At 45.2% G+C, this 27,562-nt stretch overlaps 1 protein-coding gene across 2 annotated transcripts in view; it reads left to right on the top strand.

Annotated features, from left to right (window-relative positions):
* Nucleotides 1-24,899, top strand: part of LOC103695745 (nitrate regulatory gene2 protein-like) — a 40,600-nt gene extending 15,701 nt beyond the window's left edge. The window contains exons 4-5 of one of the 2 annotated variants that reach the window (XM_039132283.1): nt 1,237-2,029; nt 24,688-24,899. In XM_039132283.1, coding sequence (XP_038988211.1) covers nt 1,237-2,029 — 793 coding nt within the window. In that variant the 3' untranslated portion in view covers nt 24,688-24,899. Of the gene's footprint in view, nt 1-1,236; nt 2,242-24,687 lie in introns of those variants that run through there. The other variant, XM_008777150.3, reaches the window with a different exon arrangement.
* The last annotated feature ends 2,663 nt before the right edge of the window (nt 24,900-27,562 follow it).

The following is a 27,562-nucleotide window of genomic DNA, read 5'->3' as shown; positions in this document are numbered from 1 at the left end:
AATAGAGGAAACCGACTTCATTAAACATGTTTTCTTGAAAGAAGTCCAATTGAAGCAATAAAATACAACATTCTGAGTCTTGGTAAATTCAAGATGCTATTGAACTCCTTGATGAATGCATGCCATTGCTCATTATTTACATGATAGAGAGAGAGAGAGAGACGACCATTTGAAATAATTATACTGAATGTGGTAGTCATCAAAGAACCAGAAGCCTTAGCTGCAAACTTCCCATATTCTATGACAACAATACCCCCATGCATGCTGTTTCACTTAAAATGAAACGAGAAGCGACGTTCAAGGAATGTTAAGGATCTAAAGGTCTTAAGTTGTCCCTGTTTTTGCACTCAGTAAATTAGATGCTCCATATTTGTTGGTTAGCCTAATACCTAAATTAACTTACAAAATTTGTCTGGTGAGGAGAGCAAAGAGTTATTACTGTTCATATTAAAGATATAAACACCGGATACTGTTACCTGGGCACCCCAAATTTTAGGTTTTTGGATGTTTTGGATACACGGACGCTCGGACACTTAATGGCACTCCTTAATACTTCATACGATCAAATCATGTATCATCACGTCTTCTTTGGGAACTTCTATACAAGATACAAACATGTCCCTGTGTCTGATTTTTAAAGGGTTCCCAATTCCCATGTTGGATTTTTCTGGACACTTGAATACTTGGCACTTGTGTCACATGCCCAATTAACATTAGTATCAGGTTAATTCATGTTCCAATTATTTGGCATAATGAGGACAAGCTTATCAACAATTGGGACCTCTCAATTATGAACCCCTGATTTCAAGGATAATATTGACACTAATCCTGGCCCTGAGGAAGTGGTTTGATTGTAAAATAGGCTTGTCATGTAGTTTGTATATTTCCTTAATGTCTTACACATTTTCAATTTCTTTCTTGTTTTCGACCTTTTTTTTTTAAGAATAAGAAGAATCCCTCTCGCAGCGGGCTTTTGGGGGGCGGACGTTGTGAGAAGAACCGTACAAATGTTAAATAGTTTGTTAATTTTGTCTCTTAAGTTCCTTGTATCGAACACTAGTATTACCCAGCAGTTTTCTTTTAATAGGATGGAAAGCAAGTCACGTCCTTGTGTTAAAAAAGTTGCCTCCTTATATTTACTCTAATATATATCAGTTTTGATGATTTCTCCCTCTAATTGTGCTGAAATACAATGAGCTTCTGATACTTCAATTTTCAATATTGCATTTTAATCAGGATGGCGAATATGTGGGAAACAATGCATGTGCATCATGGCACCCAGTATAAGATTGTTGCAAACCTCAGAGCATTTGACATCTCATTTGCTCCCAAGGAAACAAGCGAAGAGCACCATGAATGTACCGCCCAGCTTTGGCGAGTTGTGAGAGAGTGGCATTCACAGATTGAAAAACTCATGAAAAATCAGAAAGATTACATCAAATCTCTCAATAGCTGGTTAAAGTTGAATCTCATTCCAATTGAGAGCAGCTTGAAGGAGAAGGTGTCTTCACCACCACGGCCATCTCGACCCCCTATCCAGGCCCTGCTGCATTCATGGAATGATCAGCTGGAGAAACTCTCAGATGAGCTGGCCAGGAGTGCTATTTATAGCTTTTCAGAAGTTGTACGTACAATTGTGGTGCATCAGGAGGACGAACTGAAAATGAAAGAGAAATGTGAGGATTTGCGCAAAGAGTTTATGCGAAAGAAACGAGCTTTTGAGGATTGGTATCGCAAGTATTCAGAGAAAAAGGCAGCATCAGGTGAGGATGCCAATCCAGAGGGCGGTGAAGGATCCAATCAGGACCGTGGGACAGAAAGAAAGCTTGAAGTAGAAGCTTTGGAGATCAAGCTAAAGGATGAGGAGGAAGCCTATGCAAGACTGTGCAAGCAGGTGAGGGAGAAGTCGCTCGGGACTCTTAGGACACATCTGCCTGAGCTCTTCAGAAATGTGTCAGACTTCGCTCTCGCATGTTCTGAGATGTATAAAAAGTTAAGATCTGTCTCCCAGTCCCTGGACGGTGATTAACTAGCTCAGCATTGAAGAAGTTTCTTGTATGATTATTCAATCTTTATGTATTATATATTTTCAAGTTCTCGATTTATATTTGTTGCTGTTTATTTCTTGTTCTGTTTGACCTGGAGAAGGGATTTCGGACGATCTGTCAATGTAAAAAATGGGTATTGTTAACATCTATTGATTACTGAATATCGCTCAATGCTACAGAAATCTTTCGTTTAGTTTGTTTATGAGGGGAAAAAGGTCCAGTGAGCCAAGACTATTTTACTTTACTAAAAGCAGGATGCTGCCGTCATTTATTTCTTTCCACTTATTGGGGAAAACCTCTTCCCAATGCTCTCTGTTCGCTATATGCCCATCTTCTAGCAAGCTGGGCTGGTTGATGTTTATCTCTGAGTTCACAAGCATAAAACCAGGACGAGGTTTGGATCCGCAACCTTGAATTAATCTTTCCAGGTACTTACAGCAGAGCTAGAAATGCCATCATCAAATTTGTCCGCTGGACGCTACCCAAATTAGTCCTTGATTTTCTTGCCTTGTGAAGTTGCAAGAAAGAATTTATTCCTTCAAAGTAACCAGCATGCGACAGAAGCGAATCCCCCAGGAGTGAGAAGATCCACTTCAAAGGGTTTGGTACAAGAGATGTAAGCAGGCTTAATCTACAAATATCATTTGCATTTTCTTTTAGTAATTTTCTAATTTGACCTGAGATCCAACTCGATTCGAATTTTAGGACTCGTGAGGTCGAATCGGATCTTAAATTTGGACTGTTTTATTTTTCGGATCGAAACGGATCAACCCAATCTCGACCCAATCTAGATCCAATGCATAATCCATTTAGAACCTCAGGCTCACAGACCGCAGCCCACCCTCGCAGGGGCATGCCTGCAGGCATTCAGCCCGCTAGCCAGAGCCCAAAGCCCATACTATATGTGAAATTGGCGATTCTTCGCTTCTCAGTTCGCCATTTCGATTTTCGAACGGCTGAGGCGGAGACTGGACTCTGAAGAGGAACCCTAGATCTGGATCTCTTCCTTCCTTCCCGGATTGATCTCCCCCTTGGCCCCTTCTGCGCGCCCGCGAATCTCTTCGGCGTCCGGCGAGGCGGCGACTTCGGCGTGCTTCGTCCCTTCTCCGGTTTTCCCAAGGTATGTCCTTCCTTCGAAAACCTAGATCTCCCCCTTCCTTCTGTAGATATTCCTCCTCTCTTTCTTCCCCCTTCTTCTCCCCGGAAATATATGGGCCTAGGCCGACGCGAGGAAACTGACCGGTTCCGCAGCTTCCGCTGCCCGTTTTCTTCCATTTCCTCTATTTCTTCCCTTCAATTCCACCATCGAAGGACACCACTCCCGATCGCCCTCTCATCCTCCTCTCCCTCCTCCTAAATCTCCTGTCCGAGCGCCGTCGGTTTCCCCTCGCCGGATCCCGGGATCCGACCCGTGTCCTTCCACCTCCCCTATTTGAGGTAAACATCTATATACAGCTGGTTCCTTAACCCTTAATTCTTTCCGTTCCTTTTTCTTTTATTATTATTTCTTTCTTGTTCCATGGATTTACTTTATTTCTCTCTTCCATTCAGATTCGGGACGATCGGATGAAAAGTTGATTGTAGACCACAATTACTGATTCTTCAAGTCATCTCCTTTTACTAGACTTTCTCTATCCCTTTTTTTCTCATTCTCTAGAAATATGTAAACCAACATGTTTTCCTATTCATCCTTAATTGTTGAAAGTTTCTTGTTAAATCTGGTACAATATATAGTTCGATGGGAAACCAGCAAACTCCATTTCCAACATATTAAACCAAATCAAACTGCAACTTATTTCCAAGCTACTGGGAGTCTGAGGAACCTTTATTCAATATTTCTCGGTCTGCTGGTAACATGTCAGTATAAAGTAGGTATTTTAGTTTCTCCTTTGCAGGTTATCATAGAAGTTCAAATTCATACCATCTGCTCTTTCATGATGTTTAGACATCACTATAACCAAGTCTCTGTTCATTATCTTTCATTTAGTGTTCTCTGCATGCAAAAAACTTGTTATGCTTCCTTAGGACCCTAGGAATCAAAAGTTCTTGTATAGACCTTAGACAGTTTCCTTCATTGATGAAGAGTTGACAATTTGCAGTGCATCACCTATTGCAATGCACCATGATCATATGGTTGCAGTTATTCCGGATTCAAAAGGCAAGCATCTATAGTCTGTACTTTCAACCATCAGTCAAGAAAGTCATTATCAGGCATTTATCCTTATTTGGGGGTTTATATAGATCATAGATGGCAATATGGCATTTGTCAGGCACCTGCAGTCTCAGAGATGAAGTTTAATGGATTCTATATGGTGGTTTTTTAAAGTTGATGTTGAATAATTTGTTTCTTTGCTACTCTGTAGGGATGTCGATTGACCAAGGAATTGCCTATGTGCTGATGCTGGTGGCCCTAATCCTCGCCTATCTTATCCATCCCTTGGATGCTTCGTCCCCCTACAATCCATGGACTGAATTGATGGGTTCTGTGAGGAAAGGGGGAGAGCATGGTTGAACTGGTTGTTCATTTTGTTTCAATCTTTTGTGGTTTGGGATTTGGACATCTGGTTGTATTGTTTTGCTTGCCTTGGTTTTAGCTGGATTCTTTTTTCATGCATATCACCATCCAATTCCTTCCATGTCTACATCTTGTAGTTAAGTACTGCTCCTTACTAACCAACAACCCTGGAAATGCAACAAAAAACATGTGTGCATCAATGCCTCATGGTTTGGTATCATCTGGGGTGTGGTTGCTGCATGTGGGCTGAAACATGTTTGTCCCGCATCTGTAACTGCTAATTGCCTCATGGTTCAGTATCATCCATGTCGCAAAATTCGAAGACAGATTTTTTGAGCTTGTTGGTATTGGGAATTTGGGTGGCAACGGCTTTGTTGGTTCACATGTTTGCGGAGGGCTTGTTGGTTTTGGAAATTTGGTTGGCAGCAACTTTCTGGGAGATTATAATTAGCTGTAAGCGGATCTATTGAATATGTCAAAATTGGGTGGAACCAATTTTGTGGTTTTTTGTGGTTTACATTATACTGATCGGACTCGGATTCGATGCAGATCTGAATTTTTTAAGTTGGGTCCGGATTATATATAGATCTGATCCGACTTGAATGATTTATTGGGTCAAAAATTATAGGCTGACTAATGATAGATGGGGGAGAGAGAGAGTGAGAGAGAGTGAGAGAGAGAGAGAGAGAGAGAGAAAAAAAAAGGAGGGGGGGGGGGGGGGGGGGGGGGGGACAAAAACCGTTGGCAGGAGGAATCTCGTTTCTGGACTCAATGATTACGAGGTCTCTCTTTTTGGGACAGGGTGATCGAATAGGGTTGGGGAATTAGGAGGGCGGGGGGAGGGGAATGGGACTTCGTGCAGGCGAAAAGTGGGAAGCTGAGTTACTTGGGAGCCGGGGAATACGGTAAAAGGGCATTTATCAAAGGTGATGGCACGGAACCCACCTCTAAAAGTGGGTGACACCACATGGAAGAAGATCTGATTGATGTGCCCTTTTCTCGGGCGCCTAACCTATGTCAAATTATGTGACTCTCTCTCTCTCTCTCTCTTCTCTCTTTCTCCATCACCAACATGGTTGAGTGACGAGGGACCTCAACGTGTCCAATCAAAGACCAATCATAGCAAGATTTAGGCATGCCCCCAAGTTTGAGGCATTATGTATTTTTTATATAAAATAATTATTTTCATTTTTGTTCCTTTCAGTAATAAAAATGGTGGCTGTTGGGGGAAAAACCCCAAGTCACACCGCCACGGAGGCGCTCGGCTAGAGAACGTCGACCGGAAAGGCGCTCGACTAAAGGACGCCGACCAGAGAGAGCGCCAAGAGGCGCCCAACCAAAATAACCAAGTAGGGATGCTCGGCTAGAAAGAGCCGACCAGAAGACGCCGACCAGAGAAGCGCTCGAACTAGGAAGCGCCGACCAGAGACAAAAAGTGCCAAATAGAGGCGCTCGGCTAGAAGGTGCTCGCCCAAAGGGCGTCGACCAGAAGTACTAGAAGCAACCCCGCCACAGGGCGCCCCTCTGGGCGACCAGCTCGGCTCGGCACCCTTGCCGAGCCGATGCCTTAACTAATACTCCTCCCCGCCTAGCTTTCTCGAAAGGTCTGGCGGCTATACACGCGACTCTACTACAACCTGCCACTATCTCCAAGCCATCAAGGCATAAGATCTCCGCAGGTATTCGGCACGACCTGCCATTAATGCATGAGACTCCCTCAAGTCTCCAATGCACTCAGTCATTTAATGAACACGGCCCAAGACGATCTCCGGATCACTAAACCATCAGAGCGTATGGCTCTCCCTGACCGCCGGTTCATTCGGTAATAAATGCACTTACCATCCACGGACCCCAGGCCCACCACGGCCGACGGTTCAACCACTTCAACAGGTCCGATCAACCGTGACAACTCCCTGGTTCCGGTCTGATTCGGTCCCGTTCCCCACTACGCCATTAATGGGCCAAATCGTGCCCAATTATTACAAAACAGGACAAACCTCCTGTCACCTCCCAGGTAACAAAAATCCTTCTATAAAAGGAAACCTGGGGGGAAAAGGGAGAAAAAAACCCCCAACAGAACCCTCCTAGACCGGGTGGGAAGAAGTAAACGGCACAGACACAATTGAGGAAACAAATCCTCTTCATCTTATTCAAATATTCTCTCTGTCTTCTCCACATACTCCCTTCCTTGCTCTCTCCACATATCTGCCCCCTCTGACTTAAGCATCGGAGGGCCGGCGCCGGGGAGCCCGGCCACCGGCTTTTTGCAGGACTTGCGCCCCCCAGGAGGACGCCACCAGCCGGCGCACCGTCGACCACCGTTCCTGCGGCGGACTTGCACCCCTTCAGGAGGACGCCACCAGTCGGCGCGCCGCCGACCACCGTCCCTGCAGCGGAGCTCCTCCTCCCCCGGCTTCGCGGCGGCCCCCGGGTCCAATTTCCAGCAACAGTTGGCGCTAGAGGAAGGGCCCGAGTTCGCTGCCATGAAGCTAAGAAGCAAAGGGGCCTCTAACGCCTCTCGACGTCCTCCACCCAGTCCTGAGCATTCCGTCCGGAACTCACCACCTCCGGCTGAGTCAGTTCATCAAGTTCGGCCGGAGCAGTTTGATGCCCTGGTGCAACAAGTGCAAGCCTTGGCTACCGCCGTCCAAAGCTTGCAACCCAGGGGCATCCCAACAACTATTGAATTTCATTCTATGAATTTCATTTCATAATAAACTTATGGTCTGCATATTCATTTCAAGCTCACCGATTTTCCTGGTTATCTCATGGTCCCAGGTTTATTTCTCCTCCCCTGACCACGGTTGGGATGCCCCGATATCTCGGGATGATAGAGTACCTATGTGGACTCCCTGAAGACGGTTCGTGAGTTTGTGATGCGCTCCCCGTCGACCAACGAGCTCGGCTCGTTCTCCTACCCTGACCACGGTCAGGACGCCTCGAGACGTCGAGATGCCCCGATCTGTCGGGATGCCCCGAGACGTCGGGATGCCCCGGCTATAGGGAAGCTCGAGACGTCGAGATATGAGTTGCGGTCCTCTCTGACCAGACGAGCTCGGCTCGTTCTCCATCGGCTTCCACCGACGAGCTCGGCTCGTGCTCCATCAACCAACGAGCTCGGCTCGTTCTCCTACCCTGGCCACGGTCAGGATGCCCCGAGACGTCGGGATGCCCCGGTTACCGGGAAGCTCGAGACGTCGAGATATGAGTTCCGGTCCTCTCTGACCAGACGAGCTCGGCTCGTTCTCCATCGGCTTCCACCGACGAGCTCGGCTCGTGCTCCATCAACCAACGAGCTCGGCTCGTTCTCCTACCCTGGCCACAATCAGGATGCCCCGAGACGTCGGGATGCCCCGGTTACCGGGAAGCTCGAGACGTCGAGATATGAGTTCTGGTCCTCTCTGACCAGACGAGCTCGGCTCGTTCTCCATCGGCTTCCACCGACGAGCTCGGCTCGTGCTCCATCAACTAACGAGCTCGGCTCGTTCTCCTACCCTGGCCACGGTCAGGATGCCCCGAGACGTCGGGATGCCCCGGCTATAGGGAAGCTCGAGACGTCGAGATATGAGTTGCGGTCCTCTCTGACCAGACGAGCTCGGCTCGTTCTCCATCGGCTTCCACCGACGAGCTCGGCTCGTTCTCCTACCCTGGCCACGGTCAGGATGCCCCGAGACGTCGGGATGCCCCGGTTACCGGGAAGCTCGAGACGTCGAGATATGAGTTCCGGTCCTCTCTGACCAGACGAGCTCGGCTCGTGCTCCATCAACCAACGAGCTCGGCTCGTTCTCCTACCCTGGCCACGGTCAGGATGCCCCGAGACGTCGGGATGCCCCGGTTACCGGGAAGCTCGAGACGTCGAGATATGAGTTCCGGTTCTCTCTGACCAGACGAGCTCGGCTCGTTCTCCATCGGCTTCCACCGACGAGCTCGGCTCGTGCTCCATCAACCAACGAGCTCGGCTCGTTCTCCTACCCTGGCCACGGTCAGGATGCCCCGAGACGTCGGGATGCCCCGGTTACCAGGAAGCTCGAGACGTCGAGATATGAGTTCTGGTCCTCTCTGACCAGACGAGCTCGGCTCGTTCTCCATCGGCTTCCACCGACGAGCTCGGCTCGTGCTCCATCAACCAACGAGCTCGGCTCGTTCTCCTACCCTGGCCACGGTCAGGATGCCCCGAGACGTCGGGATGCCCCGGTTACCCGGAAGCTCGAGACGTCGAGATATGAGTTCCGGTCCTCTCTAACCAGACGAGCTCGGCTCGTTCTCTATCGGTTTCCACCGACGAGCTCGGCTCGTGCTCCATCAACCAACGAGCTCGGCTCGTTCTCCTACCCCGACCTCGGCCGGGATGCCTCGAGACGTCGAGATGCCCCGATTCATCGGGATGCCCCGATACGTTGGGATGTGGTCTTTATTGGCCAAACGAGCTCGGCTCGTTCTCTACCAGCTTCAGCCAACGAGCTCGGCTCGTTCTCCATCGCCGGATTTCTCTGCCGACGTCCCCAAAAAACGGAGTCCGAGCAGAGAAGCGTCTTCAGTCGCCTCGGCGCCAGGACGCACACGGTACAAGGTACCCATTTACTTAATGTTTCTACATTAATGTCCCTATATTGTCTATTCTATTCCTAGATTTCTCTGCCGACGTCCCCAAAGAACGAAGGCCGAGCAGGGAAGCGTCTGCAGCCGCCTTGGCGCCAGGACGCACACGGTACAAGGTACCCATTTACTTAATGTTTCTACATTGTCTCTATATTGTCTATTCTATTCTTGGATTTCTCTGCCGACGTCCCCAAAGAACGGAGTCCGAGCAGAGAAGCGTCTTCAGTCGCCTCGGCGCAAGGACGCACACGGTACAAGGTACCCATTTACTTAATGTTTCTACATTAATGTCTCTATATTGTCTATTCTATTCTTGGATTTCTCTGCCGACGTCCCCAAAGAACGGAGTCCGAGCAGAGAAGCGTCTTCAGTCGCCTCGGTGCAAGGACGCACACGGTACAAGGTACCCATTTATTTAATGTTTTTACATTATCTATTCTGCTTTTGGATTTCTCTCTGCCGATGTCCCCAAAGAGTGGACTCCGAGCAGAACATTTTTAATCGCCTCGGCGAAGAAGTGCTCACGACACCAGCACATTATTATACTAAGCCCGGTGAATCCCCGTCACGAGCTGACGAGTATTCAACCCATTCATTGGAAAAGAATCCGACCCGCCCCGGCAATGTGGGGCTCGGACCCAAAGTTTACTAACTTTGCTTTTTAGCTAAGTCCCAGTGACCGCCTTAGGGTTTGGTCGAATTCTGGGCTAGGCTCGGAAAGACTCTCCGAGCCCAAATCCCTTAAGCACAAGCGTTGCTATACCACTGGTCGAAGGACCGAGCCATGGAGCTCGGCAAGCCGAACCTAAAACCAAACCCTGTGGCGGGTAAAGCTGAGGCCCTAGAGCCCATATCCTCGGAACCTAAAATGGATCCGAGCAGAAAAACTTGGACTACAACAGACGAGTTTCCAAAAAAGTATATTCATTTCAAAAAGGGCCCGTAGGCTAAGTACAAAAATTCGGGTTTGGCCCTTACAAGTATGGGGGGCCATCCCGACTTTACGAAACATAACAAAAATTACATCAAATCTCGAGCTCGACTACTTCGGCTCCAGCAGCACCAGGAGTGGCGGGCTCGGCAGTCGGGGCCTCTTCGGCGGCCTCGGCAGCAGCAGGAGCAACCTCGGAGGCGACCTCGGTGACTTCGGGGATCGCCTCGTCCGCATCACCCCTCTCGACCCCTGCTCCCGGTTGGAGCAGGTCCACGTCAAAATTCGGGAGGAGCCGCCGCAATTGGTTACGGAAATCCCGGAAGCCTTGGATCAGCCCGTTCACCCCCTCCTCTGCTAGGAGGTCGCGGAACTCCTCCGACTCGCGAAAGAGCGCCACCGCGCTCTGAGCTTGCTCCCGAGCCTCGAGCTCCCGAGCCTCGTGGTATGCGGCCTTCTGCTCGAGGGTTCTTATTTCCCGCTCGAGCTCTGAATGTCGGAGGCGGGCATTCCCCACCTCCTGCTCCTGGGAGGCCAATGCCAGCTCAGCCGCGGCTAGACGAGCTTCCGCGGCGCGCAGTTCGGACCTTGCCAGGGTATGCGCGCCCTTTTCTTCATCGAGCTCGGCGGTCAGAGCTCGAGTTCTTTCCTCGGATGCTCCAATTCTTTCTTGGAGCACCTGACGTTCGGCCTCGGAGGCCTGGTACCTCGCCTCGGCGGCCAAGTACCTCGCCTGGGCCTCATCGTAACTACGCTGGCACCTCCGGGCCTTCTCCCGGTAGTCGTGGACTATGTGCATCAGCATTTCCGTATCGTGTAAATGCTGTAAAAAGAGACGAAAGGAAAAACATAAGGCGCTACGAGTAAAATTTTTACAAATTACAGATGAAAAATTTTACTTACCCGGACGGCGTTGCAGCGGGCAGCGTCCATGAAAGCATTGTAGCTCATGGCTTGGATCCTGGCCCGGTCGGCCGGGAGCAGCGCGACCCGAAAAACCTCGCGCGCCACTCGAGGATTGTCGAGGGCCGAATCGCCCTCGTATACTGCCCAGACGGGTGCAAGGGGCACCCGTTCCCCCGAGCCTGATGGGCCCGGAAGGTCAGCATCAGCTGACCTGGATGGAGCCGACCCCGAGGCCCCCTGACCGCTCCCTAGCTTGGAGCTGGAAGGCTGGGGGCGGACAAGCGGCCGATCTGACTGCCGCATCGCCGAAGCGGGGCGCGCGAGCGCGGGACCCGCAGGACTCCTCCCCTGGTCGGCGACTGGAGCATCCGGCCGACCAGGAACTTGTGCCAAGGGCACAGGGCAGGGGAGCACTGCCGAAGCTCCCCGGGAGCCCGTGCCCCTGGAGTCCGCGCTCTCCCTCCGACCAACGTCGGGGTGCGCGGGACGAGAAGGGCCCGCGTCGGGGTGCGCGGGGCGAGAAAGGCCCGCGTCAGGATGCACGGGGCGAGAAGGACCCCCCTCGGCCACCGTCGTCGCCGGGGTCGCTGGGGTCGCCGAGACCTTCTGTTTCTTTCTCGGCTCGGTGGGCTCGCCCGAGAGCTCGGCTGCCCTCTTCTGGAAGCGGGCGTAGAGGACTTCGCTTTTCGTCACCATCTTTGCGATGTCTGCAAAGGCAAAAAGGATTAGAACGTTAGAACAGTAAGGAAATAAATACACCTTGTAATTGCTCTTACCGTGGGGACGCGCCGAGCTCAAGCCCACGTTCACCAAAGCGTCCTCACATATGAGGCCGTTCAATAAGATGCTGTCCCCGAGGCTGCGGATGGCGTCGAGGATCCCCTGCTCACGTGGAGAAAGTCTGGGGGGTTTGTTGATGGACTTGAGCTGGGCCGGCCCCCACCTGGGGTCAAACCCCCAGGACCGTTCAGAACCCAGAAAGAAGAATTTCTTCTTCCAGTCGTGAATGGACGAGGGGCACCATGAAAGAGCGGCCGACCCGCCCGAAGGGCGATATAAAGCCACTCTCCGTCTCCCGGATTCGACTTAAAGATAAAAAGTCGCCGGAAAACGTTGACAGAGGTCGGAATCCCCTGCAGCAAGCACAGTGACAGGAAACCTATCACTGTCCTCCAGGCATTCGGAGTGACTTGCGCCGGAACCAACTGGCATACCGTAAGCAACTCATTCACGAAACCGTGAAGAGGAAACCGGAGGCCGGCCCAGAGCGATTCCAGGTGCACTCCGATCCGGCCTACCGGAGGATCGGTTATCCAATCCCTTCGCCTGGCGGGCTCCAAACGGAACCCGTGAAGAGGAAAAAACCACTCTTCGATCATTTCGACCTCCAGGACGCCCATGGTAGACTCGACTTCACTGGGAAGAGCACCCATTGTGAGGGAAGAAAGGGATTAAGAAAGAAAAAAAGGACGACCTGGGGAAAACGCCGGAGAATAAAACTTTGGACCGAGAGAGGCTGAGAGGAAGAAAGCTAGAAGCAGAAGGCAATAGAAAGAGGACAGAGGGCCAGGGGAGAGTTTAAATAAACCTCCCCAACGGCCCGGATCAGCGAGAAAAACGCTGTATCCTGTTTAGATGGCGACGCGTGTCGGTCCAAAAGACAGAACGACGCATTTAATTAGGGCTAGCGCTTCGGACGCCGAAGCGCCCCATCGGATCGTGCGGCCCCATCATGAGCCCACGACGCGAGGACGCTTCGCAAAAAGTGTCCCAATAATGAGACTTTTCGGGAAAGGAGAGACGCCGCCTATTAAAGGCACCTCAAAGCGCTCGATAATTCAAAACGCGCAACAAATTAAAATTTTCGGAATCCGTAATGACCCAACTGAAGCTACTTCCCACGCTCCAGCTGTTAGCCAACTGGAACTCGGAAGTCGGGGGGTAGTGTTGGGGGAAAAATCCCAAGTCACACCGCCACGGAGGCGCTCGGCTAGAGAACGCCGACCGGAAAGGCGCTCGACTAAAGGACGCCGACCAGAGAGAGCGCCAAGAGGCGCCCAACCAAAATAACCAAGTAGGGATGCTCGGCTAGAAAGAGCCGACCAGAAGACGCCGACCAGAGAAGCGCTCGAACTAGGAAGCGCCGACCAGAGACAAAAAGCGCCAAATAGAGGCGCTCGGCTAGAAGGTGCTCGCCCAAAGGGCGTCGACCAGAAGTACTAGAAGCAACCCCGCCACAGGGCGCCCCTCTGGGCGACCAGCTCGGCTCGGCACCCTTGCCGAGCCGATGCCTTAACTAATACTCCTCCCCGCCTAGCTTTCTCGAAAGGTCTGGCGGCTATACACGCGACTCTACTACAACCTGCCACTATCTCCAAGCCATCAAGGCATAAGATCTCTGCAGGTATTCGGCACGACCTGCCATTAATGATGAGACTCCCTCAAGTCTCCAATGCACTCAGTCATTTAATGAACACGGCCCAAGACGATCTCCGGATCACTGAACCATCAGAGCGTATGGCCCTCCCTGACCGCCGGTTCATTCGGTAATAAATGCACTTACCATCCACGGACCCCAGGCCCACCACGGCCGGCAGTTCAACCACTCCAACAGGTCCGATCAACCGTGACAACTCCCTGGTTCCGGTCTGATTCGGTCCCGTTCCCCACTACGCCATTAATGGGCCAAATCGTGCCCAATTATTACAAAACAGGACAAACCTCCTGTCACCTCCCAGGTAACAAAAATCCTTCTATAAAAGGAAACCTGGGGGGAAGGGAGAAAAAAACCCCCAACAGAACCCTCCTAGACCGGGTGGAAAGAAGTAAACGGCACAGACACAATTGAGGAAACAAATCCTCTTCATCTTATCCAAATATTCTCTCTGTCTTCTCCACATACTCCCTTCCTTGCTCTCTCCACATATCTGCCCCCTCTGACTTAAGCATCGGAGGGCCGGCGCCGGGAAGCCCGGCCACCGGCTTTTTGCAGGACTTGCGCCCCCCAGGAGGACGCCACCAGCCAGCGCACCGTCGACCACCGTTCCTGCGGCGGACTTGCACCCCTTCAGGAGGACGCCACCAGTCGGCGCGCCGCCGACCACCGTCCCTGCAGCGGAGCTCCTCCTCCCCCGGCTTCGCGGCGGCCCCCGGGTCCAATTTCCAGCAACAGTGGCAGACTTGGGAATGCTTGCCACCAATCAAGAATATTGTACCAGGATATATTTGACCCCAATAATAATAATAATAATCAAAAATTGGGTTATATAAAAATGATGGTCATTTTGGAGCTGACGGCAGCGGCCCTGCCGGATGTCGGACTCTACGACCTCAGGAACTGCCCGCAGACCACCGGGTGCGGTGTGCTGAGGGGGAGTGCAAGGGCCAGCACTGAGGCTAATATCAATTTGGGCTCATTCTGCCTGGCTGGGATGCCGGGCGCCATTCTCATGGGGTTTGTCGCCGGCATGGGCTTCGCCGGCCTGTGGTTGGGCTTGTTTGCGGCGCAGGCATCATGTACGTGCGACGTTAATGGCGTATGTGCTCATTGCGACGGATTGGGCGGTGGAGGTGGAGAGAGCTAAAGAGCTGACAAAGGCTGCTAATTCTTCTTCTTCTTCTTCTTCTGCTACCCTTCCCATGACTAATGATTCTAATGGCAATGGCAATGGAATGCTATTCCAGCTCCTAATCAAGAGGGCAGGAACACGGCTGATTTGGAAGAGATTCTGTGCACCGGTGATGATGGCAAGATGGCTCCTTCGGAGACAGATCCTCTCATTTCTGTGGGATGAGTGGGAGTTGGTGATCTTTTCGATGGGGTCTTTTGGAGTGTCTTTCCCCTTATTTGTTTTCAGCTTGTGTTTCTTGCTCTAATCCGATGTATTCAGTTGACACTATAGATGAAACTATTTTTCCATCTCTGCAGTGTTCTTCTATTATTTAAGAAAAAAAAAATTATTGATAAGGATAGGGGTGGTGATGGAGATGCTTATTTTAAGGCTCGAGGTAGAATATGCCGTTCCTTGTGTTACATACGGTTCTAAGCTTGCTTCAAAATGAGACAGTGGCTCACACCAACCATCACATTAAAATTGCACCCTTTTATAGTTTGAAATTCTTTTGAGTGCTTATATATTCCATTAGAAAGTAGATCTGTGGATGGCCTTATCACTCCAACATTCTTTTCCCACCGTGCTGGTTTTTTCTTAAAGGAGATCGCTTGATGATCCCACGTTCCATAAAAGGGTGGACTGGGGACGAGAGGCGAGAGTGACTGCTAGAACCTGGGTTCGGGGTTAATTTCCTTTCGTTATTTTTTAACCCAGGTTAAGGGGGCCAAAGCGATTGGGTAGGTTGCTGCCCACGGATCACCGGTCATTTCGGTCTTTGGGAGGCCGGGAATCGGATCACCGGTCGGTGAGGCAACTTGCGGGGTAGACCGCAAATCCACGTAAAATAATATCCCTATTTTTTGTACATATATATATATATATATATATATATAGAGAGAGAGAGAGAGAGAGAGAGAGAGAGAGAGAGAGAGAGAGAGAGTTGAGGCTCTGTTTTATAAATATCTAATTGCTCTAATTTATTTTTTACTTATAGTTATAAGTTACCGAGGTATGGTGGTATAATAGACAGGTGATCCAACATGTTGAGAAAAGGAGAGATTATCCACTATAAAAAAATTGATAGGAAAAAAAATGGTTATCTGAATTGAACCCACGAAGATGGGAAAGGGGGAAGGTTGCACGCGCGGGAAATCTGACGGCTCGGTGACGGGGCCCACTGCGAAGCTTCCTACGTACCCATCCCATAATGGTCGTAGGAATATAGTTTGATAGAGGAAACCGACTTCATTAACCATTGCTCATTATTTACATGATAGAGAGAGAGACAACTATTTGAAATAATTATACTGAATGTGGTCGTCATCAAAGAACCATAAGCCTTGGCTGCAAACTTTTCATATTCTATGACAACAATACCCCCATGGATGCTATTTCACTTAAACTGAAACGAGAAACGAGAAGCGACATTCAAGGAATGATTTGCATTAGTAAGTTATTCAAATATAATATTATCATGACCAAATTAAGGAATATTGGCGCGCCTAATATATATCACATTCTGTCCAAATAGATATTATGTAATCCACTCAAAAGGTTGTTGTAACTTTCTTATCTCTGAAAAGATAATAAAAAAACTCAACGGTCTCTAGCACAAGACAAAACAGTCTCCACCACTGGTGTCAGAAACAAGGTCAAGATGAAGAAATGAATCTCACTATTCAGATTATTCTATGAATCCAGTAGACAATTACCGCATAAAAAGACATTTAGACAATTATGATTATTTAGATTTCATGGATTTTAGTTTACAGGGTCATCCCTTGGGGGGCCGATGGCTAGGATGATGAGGCTGGTGGCTACTTGGTACTCCACGTCGGAGACTTGGTCCGCCGCAGGAGATGACGGGCGGCGGAAGTCGGGTGGGGGCTCGATGCCACGCCACGAGCGCTCCGGTCATTTGGCCACAGAGAGCCTTCCGCGAGGAGAAGCGCCTGCTGCACACGGCGCAGGGTGGAGTGGTGTTCGGGGGCGGGGGCGGGGGGGGGGGGGGGGGGGGGGGGGGGGGGGGTGGCGGTGGAGGTGGAGGCAGCATCCGGTTTCTTTCGAGGGGTTCTCGGCTTCTTCGGGGTGGCCGTGGTGGGAGGGTAGGAGACAAAGTCCCCGGGAAGGGAGGGCAGTAATCATCCATGATGTTACTACCTTATTTGGTGTATGATGATGAACTAGGTTCGTCCATTTTGAAGATGGAATCATGCGAGGCCCTAAAACACCCATCGCAAGTTTTCAGAAATCAGTTTCTGACATGTTAGCCTTCATCGACCGTAGGTCTCCAACTGTCAGTAAGTTGTTTAAATATGATATTATCATGACCAAATTAACTGTAGATTAAAATGTTGCGCGCCTAATATTTATCTCATTCTATCTAAATAGATATTATGTAATTCACTCAAAAGATTGCTCTAACTTTCTTATCTCTGAAAAGATAATGAAAAACTCAGCGCAGCAAACAAAACAGTCTGTCATAAACAACATCAAGAGGAAGAAATGAATCTCAGTATTCAGATTATTCCAATGGATCCAAGTACACAATTACCGCATAAAAAGAAATTTAGACAATTATGATTATTTAGATCCCGTGGATTTTAGTTTACCTGGTCATCCCTCGGGGGGCCGTTGGCTAGCATGATAAGGATGGTGGCTGCTTGGCGCTCCTCGTCGGAGAAGTGGTCCGCCGCAGGAGATGACGGGCGGCCGAAGTCGGGTGGGGGCTCGATGCCACGCCACGAGCGCTCCGGGTGGCTGCGCATGTGGCCATAGAGAGCCTTCGGCGAGGAGAAGCGCCTGCCGCACACGGCGCAGGGTCGAGGGGTGTTCGGGAGGGTGGCGGTGGAGGTGGAGGCAGCATCCGGTTTTCTTCGAGGGGTTCTCGGCTTCTTCGGGATGGCCGTGGTGGGAGGGTATGAGACAAAGCCCCGGGAAGGGAGGGGACTCCCGGAAGAGAAGCCGCCACCATCGGAGGTGTCGTTGGTCGCGGGCCAGTGGAGGAGCGGCGGAGCGGCGGCCAGGGTTGGGGGAGGAGGAAGAGGAGAGAAGATGTTGTTATCTCGGGGTTGTGACTGGGGAGAGAAGCCGATGGTCGTGGTGGTGGTGGTGTTCGTGGAGGCGTCCATGGGAGAGGTTTCGTTGGTCTGGGAAGTGGGAAACCCTGGCATATATTCGCTCGATTCCAGCTGGGACGAGAAGTGAGCGCTTGCTGTGGTAGTAGCTAATTAAGCAAGCTGCTTATAGGGTTTAAAATTCGGGAAATTACTTTTCTGGCCCACGGATGGCGTACGAGATCATGGCCATTTCGGTCTTTGCGAGGGCGATGTTGACGGCAAATTACGGTACATACATATATATATATATATATATAGAGAGAGAGAGAGAGAGAGAGAGAGAGAGAGAGAGAGAGGGAGAGTTGACCCTCTCTCTCAACAGGGAGCCTCAACTCTCCCTCTCTCTCTCTCTCAACAGGGAGCCTCAACTCTCCCTCTCTCTCTCTCTCTCTCAACAGGGAGCCTCAATTCTCCCTCTCTCTCTCTCTCTCTCTCTCTCAACAGGGAGCCTCAACTCTCCCTCTCTCTCTCTCTCTCTCTCTCTCAACAGGGAGCCTCAACTCTCCCTCTCTCTCTCTCTCTCTCTCTCTCTCTCTGAGAGAGAGAGACAGGGAGAGTTGAGGCTCCCTGTTATGATTTGTTTTATAAAAAGGAGTTGCCACGCGTCCTCCGTTCCAATTCCAATCGTGCCCTTAGAAGGAAATTCCTCCATGAAAACCGACTTTATTAAACATGCTTTCTTGAAAGAAGACAATTGAAGCAATAAAATACAACATGCAATTGAACTCCTCGATGAATGCATACCATTGCTTATTATTTACATGATAAAGAGAGAGACGACCATTTGAAATAATTATACTGACTGCGGTAGTCATCAAAGAACCATAAGCCTCAGCTGCAAGCTTTCCATATTCTACGACAACAATACCCCCATGCATGCTATTTCACTTAAACTGAAACGAGAAGCGACATTCAAGGAACGTTAAGGATCTAGGGGTCTCAAGTTATCCCTGTTTTTGCTATAACTTTCTTATCTCTGAAAAGATAATAAAAAACAAAACGGTCTCTATAGCACAAGATAAAACAGTCTCCATTACTGGTGTCAAAAAAACAAGGTCAAGAGGAAGAAATGAATCTCATTATTCAGATTATTAAGATTATTCTAATCTCAATTTCTTTCTTGTTTTTGACTTTTATTTTCAAGAATAAGAAGATTCCCTCTCGCGGCAGGCTGGGGGGCCCAGCAGTTTTCTTGTAATAGGATGCATGCATGGAAAGCAAGTGACGTCCTTGTGTGAAAAAAGTTTGCGTTTCCAGCTGGTTTATTTTAGTTCTTCTCTTTTTTTTTGACCCTTCGACGTAAGTTGGTTCCACTTTCTATAGCCAAACCTTCTCTAATCCTCATACCTCATGTTATGCATTCTTATTTAGTATCATTAGATTTCATCCATAGTTAGCACGCTATTTGCTATGATAACTTACAAATTATAAAACTGAAATTTTCAAATATTACTTCTATGTTGAGTAGTTTTTTGGTATTAACATATTCATGATATTTATGTTCTGGTTTATGACTATTTTTGTTAGTTTGATGTTCAAATATTTAGTTTGAACTAAAGTCATAGAGGTTAATAAAATCCTTGATTAATTTTCTTAAAAATTGCCAAAGCTATGTTAGAAATAGATTTTCAAATCATGTGTTTAGATCATGACTAGTATCTTAAAAAACCAATTTGACTCATTTTTTTTTTAAAGATGTTGTTTTACAATACTTAAGTAGTCTACTTATGCTCTTGAAATTCAACTATTTTATATTTTGCTAGGTGGGCTTGAGAATACTCCCTTTGTAGGTTTCAGTTATAGGACAGCATTGAAGAAGTACCAACAGCTTATTATTAGTTAAGATGCCAATCGTAAATCCATCCACTTAGTTTCTTAATTACTTGTTGCATCGTACTATCTTTATAAATTTAAGGCATGATAAAATGCTATAGTCTACAATATGCATAAAGTGCCATTACTTACCATATTATACTGATAGTATGTACTGTCCCTCTAGGTCTTCAGCACATTATACACCATCCTTGAATTGGGAGGTTAAGAACTTAACCTATTGGAGACTTTTTCTATGTATCTGTGTACATATGTATGTACATATATATGTATTTATGTGTCAACTTATATGCATATTTATGTATGTGCATTTTATATATGTATATTTGTGTGTATGTATATATGTATGTATTATGTATGTATGGCGTATGTATGATTTTTTACCATTCTGGCCCTTAGTCGGCAAATGTTAAACAACATTCAACACATGTATCTACAGTGGTTCATAACGTAAAATTTCTATATATCTTGTAAAACTATATTTGTTTCTTCTAAACTTGTCCTTGCACAGTATGAAAATTTTAAATTGATTTGTATAGAAATATGTATGTATGTGTGGCTCGAAATTATACAGAGCAATGTTAAGCAACATTCAGCACATGTATCTCGCTGGTTCATGATGTAAAATTTCTACATATCTCTTAAAACTACATTTGCTAGTTCTAAACTTGTCCTTGCACTGTATGAAAATTTTAAATTGATATAAGATAAAAAATATGTATGCATGTGTGCGGTTGTGTGCATTTGTGTTTATACCACATGACATGGGCATTCATCATGACATAGTCCTATATCATGTTAGCCTTTAATAGTACTGGCCCATTTTGCTCATATTGTAACAACTAGAATTCATGCTTTGTTTTGATATGGGAAACATGGGAACAGCATGTGATAGCAGTACATCGTTAACACGTTATGTTAGTTGTGTAAAATATCTTTTTCTTTTGTTCTTTAATATATCGATTTCAGTAATATGATTAAATATTTTCTTTGAGTTATGCGATAAATCATCTCTTCTAGCATGCATGTTTTGATGATGCTTTACGTATCTCTTTCAGGACATATTGATCATTCTGCAAGAGTTATGCGAGTTATCACATGGAATCGCTCAATTAAGGGCATGGCTGACCCTGATGATGGGAAGGATGATTTTGATAATGATGAATGGGAAACTCATGCTACCACTCTAGATAAGATGCTAGCTAGCATGGGAAAAGAAACTCTATGATGAAGAGAAGGTATTGTATCTGATATTTGATTTAATCTAATGTTTGCTGACTCTTTAATCATATTTTCCTTTCTTTTTTCCCCTACTGGTGCAAACTTGGTGATTCTCCGCAGCAAGCCCTAACCGCACTATTTGGGCTCGTTTGGTTCGCGGGAAGCATTTTCCTTCCTAGGAATATGATTCCTGGGAAACAAATTCCTAGGAAGAGGATGCCTAGGAAAGTATTTTTGGCATATTTGGTTGACCATGGGAAAGTTACAAATTTCCAAGGTGCTTATGTTTGGTTGGCCATCCACTTTCCTAGGAAAGTTATATATAATTCCTATTATGCCCTTAATAAAAATTAGATTTTTAATGCCTCTTTAATGCTTCTTTAATGCTGAAGGGACTTTTTGGGAAAAAGTAAAAATGGAGTGATTCCCGCCTCATGGGAAAGTAACTTTCCCATGTTTCTCATGGGAAAGACTTTCCCATGAAATGTGGGAATCACATTCCCATGGGAATATAACTTTCCCTTCTCTCTCCTTTGAAAACTCCAACCAAACAATAGGCATCTCATTACTTTCCCGTTGACCACACTTTCCCCCCTTCTTTTCCCGCGAACCAAACGAGCCCTTTGTGGTTGTCCTTAATGTGTCTTGATACACTACATTAAAGCATCCAAGACAAAATAGAAGGGAACATTTTCTGATATTTGATTTAATCTAATGTTTGCTGACTCTTTAATCATATTTTCCTTTCTTTTTTCCCCTACTGGTGCAAACTTGGTGATTCTCCACATATGCAGCAAGCCCTAACCGCACTATTTGTGGTTGTCCTTCATGTGTCTTGATACACTACATTAAAGCATCCAAGACAAAATAGAAGCATTAAGTTACCATAATTATTACCAAAAGAAAGCTTTTACCTTTTCTGCAAAATAATCTAGTAAACTAACATGGTGCTGCCATGACACTACAAGCAACATGCTTTGCCCTCATTTTGTTTCATTGCATTATGAATTATTTTTTTTATTCTCATCAAAGCAAACTCCTTAGGTTATTTTTGTAACTTATGTGTATACTTATCAATGGTTTCTTTCTCATAATCCCAATACTCTTGTACAAGTTTGAGTGCTTTCTAATGATCACCTCATTTGACTTTTGTTGCAAAAGATCAATACTGTGTCAGTTAATTAAATCATCACTTTATCTTCAATTTATGCAACTCCATAGTTTACTCAATTTTAATATTTCGAACTTTTCCGTTCTATCATACACCCTCCTCATCTTTAAAGTGTTCATACTCTATTCCCACAACCTTTTACCAGACTTAAGATACACAGTTGCTGTTTCTCGCATTACTGTATTGTACAGATGATCATCGAGTCTTCCAGCATGTGACAACTGCACAATATTTCAGGAACAATAAAACTTCATGAGAACATCTGTACAAAAACAAATTATAATTATTATTATTATGATGATGCTTTTGCTACACTGAAACAGTAATGTACACAACATGCTGCAACATCTTGCACTATAGGCTTGCTAGTGTGCATGGATTTGTCATAGTTTAGGATTTCAGGTTGGAGCATGTATTGGTTAACCCTATATCTAATTTCTCTATTTTACACCAACCGGGAACAATATGATTCATTTCTTTCAATATCTTAGTTAAAGTCCCTAAGGGCAGTTAGCATGATATCTAAATCTATGTTATTGGTTATGTAAAATATTGTAAATTTTATTAATATGCTTGTAATGCTAGTGCACATATTCTCCATATGTTAAAAGAAAAGGGAAGATAAATTCAGAGTTTTCATTTGACTTAAATTAAGTTTAGCATTGTTTGGTGTATCCTTTTGAGATAAATAGTTTTTTATCTTTTAGGGTAGACTCTTCCATTTGGCACCTAATGTCCAATTTAAGCAGCAAGACACTTCTAGGGTATGACACTTGTATAGATCATTGATCAATCAATGATATATGCTTGAGTGGATTATGATATGTAAACTTTTGATCTATGCATAATTGATATGTGATTGCAAGAGAAAAGTATGTAACATAACTTCTTAATCATCTCCTCCTTTCCTGAGCCGTTATTAAATAATAAATCTATGCAAGAGAAAAGTATTGTAACATAACTTCTTAATCATCTCCTCCTTTCCTGAGCCGTTATTAAATAATAAATCTAAAGATTGCTTTATTTATTGGAGGCAGACAGGCGAGCTTATGAAGATTGAGTATCAAAGGAAGGTTGCTTTACTGAATAAACAAAAGAAACGTGGTGTCAATTCCGAAACACTGGAGAAAACTAAATCAGCTGTAAGTCATTTGCATACGAGATACATAGTCCATATGCAGCCCATGGATTCAACAGTTTCAGAAATCAACCGTCTACGTGATGAGAAGCTATATCCAAAGTTGGTGGACCTCGTTGATGGGTAAGTTGTTTTGTAATTCTAGGCAGATGATTTTTGCTAATTACACTGTATATTAGGCAGTAGTGCACTTTTTCAAAGTATCATTACATTCTCTTATTTTGTGGTTGTGCTTGATAGACTGTCCTTAGTCGCAAAACCTGAATTATGACTAGCAAGCTTAATTGTACCATGTCGAGCTATCTTTGTCGATCTTTCTCTAGGCCTTTTATTCCTTCAATTCTCTAATAAAATTTATATCCCTAAATTGCACTATTGTACTATCTAAATCAATTTATCTCCAGTTCACCACCTTGTCCTTGATTTGTAGAGCTTATATTCTTTCTTTAATATATTCCTTCCTCACTTTTTCTTGTTTCTTGTACATATAACCCTCAAAACTCATTCATTCATTTTGTCCTATTTCTTAATCAATAGCATGACACAAGGCTCGCCATGTCGGTACCGAATCTCATACCGTATCATGCCGGTACACTATCAGCATGCCTGGTATGTGATCAGTTTGGCATAAATCTTGTATTAAATCTTGGTTCGGTACTGATATGGTGCGGTATATCTAGTATAGGGCGGTATGCATCAGTCAACGAACCTTGGTATGAAGCATACAATATTGTGGGTTTTATTTTTTTCTACGTATCTTCTTGTATGCCTCAAAAGGATTGAATTTATAACTTACCTGTGTTGCTTGGAAACTCGTATCCAACTCCAAAAATCTGTCATATACGTATCGAACATTTGGATACTTATGAAATTTTTTGGTAGCCACTTTCAAAGATCGGAAGAGAGTTGAACTCTTCCAACCAAGGAACGCCATACCATACCAATCAAATAGGTTATACGCCAATCAAATAGGTGTTATTTCCGCCATGGCTCGTATTATTATTCTCAAAGTAGTCAAACATAAAGTTTGTCCAAATTGATATCAGAATAGAAAGAATACGCGTATAAATATTATAAAATTCAAGTACTAAGAATATTTCATTTGTCAATATGGTCCAAGTGGAAGAATGTTGGGATCCCGTCAAGTTGTGGCCCACATTGATAAATGACGTCAATATGGTCCAAGTGGGAGAATGTTGGATCCCGTTTTAATTAAACCCTGATCTCATTTAATTAGAACTCACGTTTGACAAGTGTCCCTTGAATTTCGTAAATTCTGATAATCTTAAGGGTATTAAGGTAATTCCATCTTAGTGAAGAGTTCCCTTGATGGGGGGTGACTCTTCACTGGTGTAACTAACTATGGCATTTGGTCCCTGGAGAGAGCTATAAATAACCTGTTAGACCCTTTCTCTAATACACGCATTAAGAGCTCTCTCTCCAAAAGATCTCTCGTTAATCTCTGTTTAGATCAGAGCAAATCTCAGTTAATCGCGGCTGTGGATCAGATTGCACACATCTTAAAGTTCAAGATGGATTTAGCAAGTCAAGGTATGATTTATGATTCATTAAGGTTAATCATTCCATCATAACTAGCTCAGCATTCAAGAAGTTTCTTGTATGATTATTCAATCTTTATGTATTATATATTTTCAATTTCTCGATTTATATTTGTTGCTGTTTATTTCTTGTTCTGTTCGACCTGAAGAAGGGATTTCGGACGATCTGTCAATGTAAAAAATGGGTATTGTTAACATCTATTGATTACTGAATATCGCTCAATGCTACAGAAATCTTTCGTTTAGTTTGTTTATGAGAGTAAAAAGGCCCAATGAGCCAAGACTATTTTACTTTACTAAAATCAGGATGCTGCCGTCATTTATTTCTTTCCACTTATTGGGGAAAACCTCTTCCCAAATTCCCAATGCTCTCTGTTCGCTATATGGGCCATCTTCTAGCAAGCTGGGCTGGCTGATGTTTATCTCTATGAGTTCACAAGCATAAAACCAGGACGAGGTTTGGATCCGCAACCTTGAATTAATCTTTCCAGGTTCTTACAGCAGAGCTAGAAATGCCATCATCAAATTTCTCTACTGGACGCTACCCAAATTAGTCCTTGATTTTCTTGCCTTGTGAAGTTGCAAGAAAGAATTTATTCCTTCAAAGTAACCAGCATGTGACAGAAGTGAATCCCCCAGGAGTGAGAAGATCCACTTAAAAGGGTTTGGTACAAGAGACGTAAGCAGTCTTAATCTACAAATATATTTTGCATTTTCTTTTAGTAAGTCTGAGAGGCTATCGGATGTGGAGCTGGAATGGAAAATTGGTAAGAAAGATTGTTTTTATGTTGTGGCTAGGGGTGTCAGTGGGTCCCAAAGTATAATGTGTTAGATTCAAAGCATGAATCTAAGCCCAATTAAAGCTTTGTACCCCCATATCCAATATTAGTTCAAAAAAGATCGAATATCCGGTTGGTTTTGGATGAAAATCAGGTAGCTAACAAATTATTTTGCTATGCTTTTAGACTATTTCTATATTATTTAATACATCCAGAATACTATATAAAAAAATCATATTTTCAATCGTTATTTAATATCCATGCAACAAAAAAATATGGAGGAAGAAGATCCTACAATAACTAGGCTTAGTATAGATGCTAAATCATAACAAATATATTGTAAAAAGATTAACTTATTAATAACAACTACCAACCATAATCACAAGATAGGATATTCTGTGGGACAAGATGGCTCATAGTTTGATTGCTCTCTGTTTAATTTCTACCTTTTGCAATTAAAAAGACTGCAATATAAATGCATATATACATACGCATACACGCGCACGTAGTATGTATATGTGCATGTGTGTATGTATACTTACAATTTGGTTGGATTTCAAGTTTTCGGGTATGGATATACCTAAACCCTGACTTGATCCAATAAGACCGGCTGTATCTTTAGGACCCAAACCCAACCTAGTAGCTTATTAGGTTTATTTTTCATGCCGAAAGCAATCCTACATTTTAGGGAAGTTTTGGAGTGGGTTAGCCGGTTGGCTGTCTCTATTGACAACCCTACCCGTGGCTGTTAATTTTTTGAGTCTCTTTTTGGAGGTTGAAGCTATGAAAGTGTAATGTGAATGTTGCAGCTCTTTGGTGATAGGCCACATAACTCCTGAAAGTCACTCTCTTGACTTCGAGCTTGAGTTATATGAATACAAAGAGTCATGCAACATCCCCCTCCGGTAGTCTGTGCACCGATCGATTTCGTTATATGGAGTAATTTCATAAACTAAAAGGAAGAATGATGATGCTATTTTTCCCTCCAATATACGATTGAGTTGAAACAACTGGCCCTCCCTAGGTTGGAGATTGGGAGTTTGGATTTTATCTCTAACAGGAGAGCATTCATGATAAAGGAGGTTCTGAAGTTAACCTTGGAAACTGTAATCTCTGATATCATATTTTTTAGCCTAATTATGACCTATCTTATAATCATAATCTCCAATACCTACAAACAATTCAAAACCAAAATGACAATGGCAACAAATGTTGCTTCCAGTTGCTGATTATTTCTGGGATATTGACCTGGAATTTTGGATGAAGTAAAAGGCATTGCAGAAGGATTGCTTAAGCTAAGTTTAGATGGTCTTGACGCCTGAAAATCTTCTGCTATGTGATATAGAGACACAACAAGTCCTATTGTCTATAGATCTTGTATCTTGACTAAACTGATATCAGTTCAAAGTCCAGACTGAGGTGTTCAACAATGTCACTTGATCTCACTTGGCAAAGAAATTGGAGAGAAGTCTATCTCGGATTCTTGAGGATGAAAGAAAAAGTAAACAAAGCCGGAGGAAAGCCCAGAAATCTCATGGTTTCCTTTGCACATGATGTTATGATTGCATCTCTAAGCCTACGATCCAATTATAGTGCTCTTTCTTTTAGCAAACACACCCTATTTTTGTTGTCAGATAGATGACTATAAACTAAAATACAGAAAATACTAATAATTACATATATTGCAAACCATCTTGGTTGATAGAATCAAAGCCATCCATCAAATGTTCCTCTTTTAAATAAACCACATGCATTGCATATGCAGATATAGTTTTTGTAATGATTGATCTAGGATCAGGTGAGAACCAGAAAAAATGAATCCATTGATTAGAGGCCCTTTTCCTGCAGGCATATAGGAGAAAAATTGGCAAACAAGCTGACTGTTATGAGAACTCACCTCTTACATAAGATGGAGAGAAAAAAGACCTAAACTCGCACGTTGCCAAAGGGAACACACACATAATTTTCCTACTCTTAAATCATGGTCCTGCATGTATCAGATGCAGGGCCCATATTAAGAGGCAGCTGTTTGTGTTTCACAATTCAGACAACATGTAGGTGGCCTCAACTTCGTGCGCGCTTATTTCTATCAATCCTCTTTTGAGAATGAAAAGAGAGTAACAAGTAGG

Source organism: Phoenix dactylifera, chromosome 12 (genome assembly GCF_009389715.1).
Source record: "Phoenix dactylifera cultivar Barhee BC4 chromosome 12, palm_55x_up_171113_PBpolish2nd_filt_p, whole genome shotgun sequence".
Classification (NCBI taxonomy): domain Eukaryota; kingdom Viridiplantae; phylum Streptophyta; class Magnoliopsida; order Arecales; family Arecaceae; genus Phoenix; species Phoenix dactylifera.
Note: the sequence above shows the minus strand (reverse complement) of the source record. Positions and strands in the feature narration are given on the sequence as shown.